The sequence below is a fragment of the Hordeum vulgare genome, chromosome 2H (genome assembly GCF_904849725.1).
Source record: "Hordeum vulgare subsp. vulgare chromosome 2H, MorexV3_pseudomolecules_assembly, whole genome shotgun sequence".
Taxonomy (NCBI): Eukaryota; Viridiplantae; Streptophyta; class Magnoliopsida; order Poales; family Poaceae; genus Hordeum; species Hordeum vulgare.
This window is the reverse complement of record NC_058519.1, coordinates 629,735,198-629,742,719: the sequence shown is the minus strand read 5'-3', so window position 1 is coordinate 629,742,719 and position 7,522 is coordinate 629,735,198. Positions and strand designations below refer to the sequence as shown.

At 44.2% G+C, this 7,522-nt stretch overlaps 1 protein-coding gene across 2 annotated transcripts; it reads left to right on the top strand.

The window, feature by feature from the left end:
- The first annotated feature begins 3,206 nt into the window (after nt 1–3,206).
- Nucleotides 3,207–5,234, top strand: LOC123428076 (universal stress protein A-like protein). Of its 2 annotated transcripts, none has more exons than XM_045112240.1 (4): nt 3,207–3,528; nt 3,625–3,740; nt 3,885–4,003; nt 4,933–5,234. In XM_045112240.1, exons 1-4 carry the CDS (start codon nt 3,357–3,359, stop codon nt 5,009–5,011), a joined length of 486 nt encoding a protein of 161 aa, XP_044968175.1. In that variant the 5' UTR covers nt 3,207–3,356; the 3' UTR covers nt 5,012–5,234. The 2 variants fall into 2 exon arrangements, with proteins under 2 accessions (XP_044968175.1, XP_044968176.1); XM_045112241.1 differs by having other exon boundaries at nt 3,209–3,528; nt 3,631–3,740.
- Nucleotides 5,235–7,522: the final 2,288 nt, after the last annotated feature.

Here is a 7,522-nt window from a genome sequence, read left to right as displayed (position 1 = left end):
ACGGGCAGCCTAACAACAATTAGGTATAACTAGATTATGAGCAAGATGTAAAATTGTGTGGTACGGTTGATGAAGTTATTTACACTCACAATTCCTGATAATTCTACTTGTCACACTCCGAGCAATCCATCGCAACTGAAAGAATCCAAATCAACAATCATCGCATATAGAAGAACCAAAAGAACACAAGAACAAATATGGCATAGTGCAAACAACAAAGACATACGAAGGTTTAATAGATAATATAGGTTGTTATGATACTATAAGGTGAAAGGTGAAGTGATCAACTCACAAGAATATGGAGTACAACATAAATGTTGCTTAACGGATAACATATGACATAAGAAGTCATCTGCAAAAAGAATCAATTGAAACAGACCGCCACAACTCAAGCTATAGTGAAATAAAGTTTGATCTGAATTTGAATTCAAACATTTCAAAGTACTTGAAGAGGGAGTATACGGTTATAAATATAGAGTATATTATAAGAGCGTTTAGGTGTAAAACGAATTAAAGGAATAAGACATATAGTTTGTAGGACATGATCAAGTGAAGGTTTGAATTCACATTTGAATTGCTCAAATTTGAATAGCTCAAGAGCTGAAAGTTATGGTGCTAATGGGCGGTCAAGATCAATATAAACATCTAGGAAAAAGAATCGCTACATGTAGATTAACAGATCAAAAGATATAAGTAATTTAATAGGGCATTGAATCTGCTTACAATGTTGTTGTGACAACACTTTCTAAACTAATGGAATAATGTGGCTATATGCTGAATGATAACACTAAGGGTACCAACGAAAAGATCACGTCGACACGAACCCAACGCAACTGGATTCAGCGAAAATGAAGCTCTGGGTAAAAGTTATAGTAAAAAAAGTTTGAGTTTGAATCTAAACAAATTGGAATTTGAAATTTACAAACGGTTGATTTTAATGGGTTCACTGATAGGTTGGATCAATATGAACATTTGGGCATTGGTTACATCAAATTTGGATAAATGGGAGAAAAGTTACGGCTAAAAGAATTCTAAGGAAAAATAGTAAAATACATGGGCTAATCGGTAATCAATTATTATATACAAAAGTTTCTGTAACGGACGCAATACGTATTTTTAAAGAAAATTGATTTGTAGCATCAACTAGTTTAGGAATAATGAACTATGAAAGTATAAACAAAAATACAAAGACATGATTTGAAATGATACCTTCAAAATAAATTGAGACGATGACTTCAAGAATTTCCAACAGAGAAATAATACTTTTAATAATGCTAGCAAAACCAAAAGGCTAATTCAGTCCGAATTGAATGATTTTATGTTGCCCCTTGGGTCTGTATATATAGGTTAAAGGTCTACGGAAAGATGTAAAACTAGACAATGATGAGTGTGGACATACTAAACCCTTGCCCATATGAACCTGCTTTTTAAAAATGCATTTTAGACGCATTTTCAAATGTCAAATTTTTTGAAACAAAGTTCCATAGATACATCTTCACAACATGTGTGCGCGATACAAAGTTTTGTGAAAAAGTATATTTTTGTTTTGCCTCTGCAAAAAAGACAAATTGCAGTGCTCCTGAATAGCGTTTCATGACATATTTTTTGGCTTTTTTGCACAGTCCAAAAAAAGTTATTTTTTCACGAAGTTTTTTCTGCACACAAGAATGTGAAGATGTATGTATGGAACTTTTTTCAGAATTTTTGGGTAATTAAAAATGAGTTTTTCAAAGTGGGTTCATATCTCCATGGGTCCATCTATGACTTTTCTCGCAATGTGGGACTAAACTACACAAACCTTATAGTGTAGATGTTACGTACAAGGAGGTGTTTGTATGGGGCAAAGAGAGAAGGTCCATGGCCGGAAATAAAAAGAAAAAAAGAAAGGCTATTGCGCTGACTGAGTGATGCGACTTCTATGCTCGCGCCTGAGCGAAAGATAAAAGTGTGTCACTCACTCAGTTTTTTTAATCACAGAGAAGGTTTTGTGTCCTAAATAAAATTTTGAAAATACCAAAAAAATCACACAATTACCTGAACTCATATGTACTCCTGTGACATTTTTATTCGGGACAAATAATGTACCATAAATTACTTTTTATTTTAAAATCAACTTTGGCCATAATAAGAATTACCTAAATTATTTTGTAAGGTTTATTAAATGTCCAAAACATCTTAATGAACTCCAATCAACTATAAAAGCATTTCCAAATTTTTATTAATTGAATAAGTCATATTATCTTTTATCTATTGTTTTCTTTTAAATTGAGAATTGTTTGAATATTTCAAAATCCAAACAAACTTTCAAATGCAACCATACACCAATGAGGAGTTTTGGGAAAGTCATTTTATTCAAAGATAAAACATTTTTACTATTTGATCAACCATGAGATGAAGCAAATACAAGGGGTATAGTAATTACTAAGACTGGGGAGAGGCTGCAACGCCGTGCTGCCCACAAATAAGCTCCCGGGCTACCAGATATGGACCCCGGTTCTTTGACCCATCTGCTCTCTTCTACTTCCTCCGTATCTAAATATAAGTTTTTAAAGATATTTCATTAGATGTCTACATACGGAGCAAAATGAATGAATCTATGTTCTAAAGTATGTCCATATACATTCGTATGTAGTCCATTAGTTGAACTTCTAAAAGACTTATATTTAAAAACTGAGGGAGTAGCCACCATGGCAGAGAAAGGGGAGAGGTCGATGGGGGAAGATCGAGTCGAGCCTCCGATGAGCCGTGAGTCCAGTTCATTCTTGGAGCTCAATATGAGTGGCCCACGTGTTGAAGCTACAACGTCCATCGAAGTCAATGTTGATCGGAGTGCTCCATGCATTGCAAAGCATCAGTCCCAACTCCCAAGCCGGTCCATCCCTGGCGAGGATTGGTTCGGCCTGGGCTGAAGCTTGTTACAAGGACCAATCTGCAATCTAGCTCCATGATCTGGGGTCCTTTCTGCATATTACAATGAACATATTCTAATTTCCCTTTTATAGCGGGGTCCCCTTGTAAGATGCATGATCATGCTTATCTGATGAAGATCTTATCTTTCTGGACCCGCTACTGTTCAAAGAAAAGGAAAACTTTCCTCCAAAAAAAAAAAAGAGGAAAACTAACCCGTGTGCCATCTCCGTGGGCTCAAGCAGAAACAGCGGGAGAGGTCCAGAAAACGGAAAGGAGAAGGAGGTCGCCTTCAGCCCACGCGACGCGCCGACGGCGTGGACGTTTCTACTACTTCAGAGTTCAGACAGAAGACAGACAGGAGAAGCAACCAGCCGAAGCTCGTTCCTCGTAGACAGTTCGAAAGTCGTCTCGGCCCATCACCCATCCCGTCTCGCCAGCAGCCGACCATGGCCGCGCCGCCGCCGCCGCCGGAGCAGAAGATGATGGTGGCGATCGACGAGAGCGAGTGCAGCCACTACGCGCTGGAGTGGGCCCTGCGCAACCTCGCGCCCCGCCGCCTCGTCCTCTTCACCGTCCAGCCCTTCTCCCCCCTCAGCTACCTCCCCGCCGGCTCCCCGCGTAAGCCCCGCCCGCGCCTCTCAGGCTCTCTTCCATCCATCCAGTTACTACCAGTAGTATATACTAGCTGAGTCGTACTGCTGGCTTTTGCTGAAGGAGCAGTTGGCCCGTCGGTGGCGTCGCCGGAGCTCATCAGGTCCGTGACCGAGCACCAGCGGCAGCTCGCCCAGGCGCTCGTCGACAAGGCCAAGGCCATCTGCGCCGACCACGGGGTATGTGATTCGCTCGCTCGCCCGCCTGATTTCTTCCCCGATCCGGTCAATGGGCGCGGCGATGGCTCTGAGAATTACTACCAAATTGGGGGTGGAACTGGATCTTGGTTTAGGGGATTAATTCGTCGGCTATTTTGTGCGTAGGTTGATGCAGAGACCGTCATCGAGGTGGGTGATCCCAAGGAAACCATATGTGAAGCTGCAGACAAGTTGAATGTTGATCTGCTCATCCTGGGCAGCCACAGCCGTGGACCTATTCAGAGGTACCGATCATAATCCTTTTCTGCTCATCCGGATTTCATTTTGAGTTCTGGACATGTGTTACTCCCTTGCGCTCTTTTCTAAATCAATTACCCAATGTCCTGTCAATGCTAATTGTGATGCTGTTCTTATTATTTGCTTGCAATGTGACTGACGCCTGAATTGGAGATGGATAAATATTTGTTGTCAAGAGCTACCATTTATTTAGATAAATAGGTAGCTGTCAGATGCAAAGTGCTGATTACTGATTTCTGATGATGGGTGTCAATGAATGTTCAAATAAGTTACCTGCACTGTGAGAATTTAAAATGCCATTGAAATAGGAAAAGTTTAAAACCCTCTGTGTAAGCCAGACGAATGATTTGCCATGTTTCTTCAACAAAAGAAATGTGATTGTGAAGCTAAGCATGCTCATGTAGTCATATAAGGCTTACCTCATTCGAATGGCGTGCACAAGTTTCCAGAGAAACTGACCTGAATTGGAGATGAAATTCAGAGGCACCTCTCTTGAATACCAATGGTGTTTGTTATGTAGAGCATGTGTTGTTGAGTCTTATGTGTAAACTAAACACTTGGTTATCGCCTGATTTATCTTTTTCTGTGTGTTATGCCTGGTTTCCTTCTTAAGAGATTTCCTTCATATCACCTGAGTTATTGTACTTGCCATGTTGTTCTTCGTCTACTGTTGTTATTCATGCTTTTTGTAGCTTGTACAAGTAAATTTCCATACCCTGCGCTGGGATTGATTGTTCGGAGCACTAGCCTGTACTTAACCAACCAAGGAGATGATAAGAGCTACTACACTGCTAGAACTGCTACCTGGTTATTATGCATAGCATCTCAGACACATTTGACAGGATGGTACAAATCATCATGGGGATCAAAGTTTCTTCACCTCCAACTAATCTGATTGCTTCCATGGTCACTGCAGGTTCTTCCTTGGCAGTGTGAGCAACTACTGTAGCCACCATGCAAAGTGCCCGGTTCTTGTTGTGAAGAAGAAAGAATGAAACCCAACCATCTACTGTACTCATGCACATTGTGTGAAGAACCCTTGAGATGTGTATCTACATGTTTGTTGTTTGTCATAGCATCTAGTTGCATATGAATAAAGATACTGTGCCAATTCGAAAACCACTATGTATTCAGTGTTGTAGATGAACGAATAATGCCAAGAAGCAAACTGAGTGGTTGGTTATTGGAATTGAAGTTAAAGATTCTTGGGATTGTCAAGTTAGGAGCGACAAGGGAAAATTGAACATGTGACACACCATATGCATTTTTATTTGCTTTAGTTGACGAGGACTTCATCTATTCCGAGCTACGGAGCTAAGCCCCTTATTCTCCGATGACTTGCATAACAGATTTCTTGGCACCTTGTATCGGCTATTACTAAAAACTGTTCAGGATTGATAAAACTGCTTCAGGATTGATAAGCAGGTGTACAAGGTAGATCACCCGAGGAAGGATGACCTGGCACACCTCCTGGGCTTTGGCATTAGCAGAGTGCCCACCAGTTCTTGTTTCCTCGAGTTGGAGGATCGAAGGAACCAGCAACCGGTGGGTATACCTCTTCACAAGGCTCCTTCGCAGCCCCGTAAGGCCTCGTTTGGTTAAGGGGGATTGGAGAGGTTTTGAGAGGAAAATCCCCGAAAGGGCCAGAAACCCCACAGATCCTCGGGCGCCCATTTGGTAGGAGGGGTTTGCTTAGCCCAATCCGCTCCGTTCCCCTTCAATCCCTTTCTATCCATGTGTTTCAAAACCCTCCTCGAGGGACTAGTGGAAGCAAAGCCCCGGGGATTTGAGAGGATTGGGTGGAACAAAGAGATTCACCCAATCCCCTGAAATCCCTCCCTCTCAAAACCTCCCCAATCTCCCTTAACCAAACGAGGCCTAAGGCTGTGTTCTGTTGACACGGATTAGGAGAGGATTTGGCAGGTGTCGTGGGTATAAGTCTGACAGTAGATGTGTAGGGTACGAAAGGAAGGCAGAGCCTTAGCTACGGCGAGGTTGTATGAGTTCAGGCCCCTCTACGGTGGAGGTAAAAGCCCTACGTCTCAGTGCTCTTGGGAGCTTGTTGTCGAGTGGAATATGGATTACAGTGAATTGCTAACCCCTGCACCAGTGGGGAAGGGCGACTTATATAGAGTGCGCTGCCCTTCACAACGGTTCGGTGCACATGGGTGGAGTAGTGGCGAATAAATGCCTACGTTACAGGTAACGTATGTCTTAAATGCTAATAAAGGTACATGGAAACGTATGACCGTTGCCCTCCAGGGGGTTACGATGCACAGAGTGGAATCCAGTCGGTAAGTTCGATACGCTCCGAATTCATCTCCGACTGGATGATGGAGGAATCGTCACCGACTGGATGATGGGAAGTCCTTAAGTCAGTCGGAACTGACTAAGGGCCTTATCCCTTATGAAGGGTAGTCCTTGGGTAGGACTTATAGGGCAGGCCTATGACCCTACGCTAGGACTATAACCCCATCATTAGTCCCCGAATGGATTGGGGTTGGAACGACGAAGCGATGCTTGGAGTACGGATCCGACTGGTACGGATGCGACTTTGGCGTTGTTTGCCTCGATCCATTTTATCTTCTTGACCAGTGATCCGAGTGGATGTATTTGTAAAACGAACCGTCAGGGACCGAGTGCTTCCGTGGTATCTTTTGACGTGACCAGTCAACTGACAGCGGCGGATTTTCCGGGATCCTCAAATTTCGGTTGCCGCGCGCTCGGCGGGGGTGACGACATCGTAATCGAGTAGTATATGTCGCCTCGATTTCCGCGCCTTCATCTCCTCCACTAATATCGCAGCGACCGGTCGGGGGATAAGATTTCGGGGCCACCTGCTAGTGATACAGTCGGAACCTTATTTAAACCTCTACAGCGAGGGTTTTTCGTTGCACTCGCCTGATAGCTTGCACTTGCCCCGCTTCTCTCGCCACCTCCTGCGCATCACAAGCTCTTTCCTTCTCCTTCTTCCCTGCGGGTCTGCAGCCTCTACTATGACAAAGGGGCAGACGAGCAAGCTCGAGGCGCGGAAGAAGGGGAAGGCGGCGGCTCCTGCTCAGCGGCGGCAGCGAGCACTGCCGGCGGGTTGGATCCAGGGGGATTTCCTCCCCTCCACGGTGACGGAGGAGGACATGCTGGAGCTGGTGGAGCACGACATGATCGAGCACAAGACGTGGAGGTTGCCGGCGGAGGGCGAGACTGAGCCGGCGCCCCAGGAGGGGGAGCGCGTCTTGCTGCTCAGTCACGTGCACCGAGGCTTCTCTCTGCCTCCTCATCCCTTCTTCAGAGGTATATTGAACCACTTCGGGGCGCAACTCCACCATTTTCCTCCCAACGCAATAGCCCATCTCTCTGCCTTCGTCATGCTGTGCGAGTGCTTTATCGGTTGTCCTCCCCATTGGGGGCTTTTTAAGCAAATCTTCTCTGCTAGATCCCAAACCATAAAAAGGCTGAGCCAGTCGGATGACAAAACTCACCTCCTCCAGCTCTGCGGAGGCTTAGGC

Bases quoted from the DNA above. Each gene is read 5' to 3' on its own strand.
- LOC123428076 (XM_045112240.1), top strand. From the start codon at position 3,357: ATGGCCGCGCCGCCGCCGCCGCCGGAGCAGAAGATGATGGTGGCGATC. The intron at 3,529-3,624 runs GTAAGCCCCGCC...CTTTTGCTGAAG, and splicing joins CCTCCCCGCCGGCTCCCCGC to GAGCAGTTGGCCCGTCGGTG. The intron at 3,741-3,884 runs GTATGTGATTCG...TTTTGTGCGTAG, and splicing joins CCATCTGCGCCGACCACGGG to GTTGATGCAGAGACCGTCAT.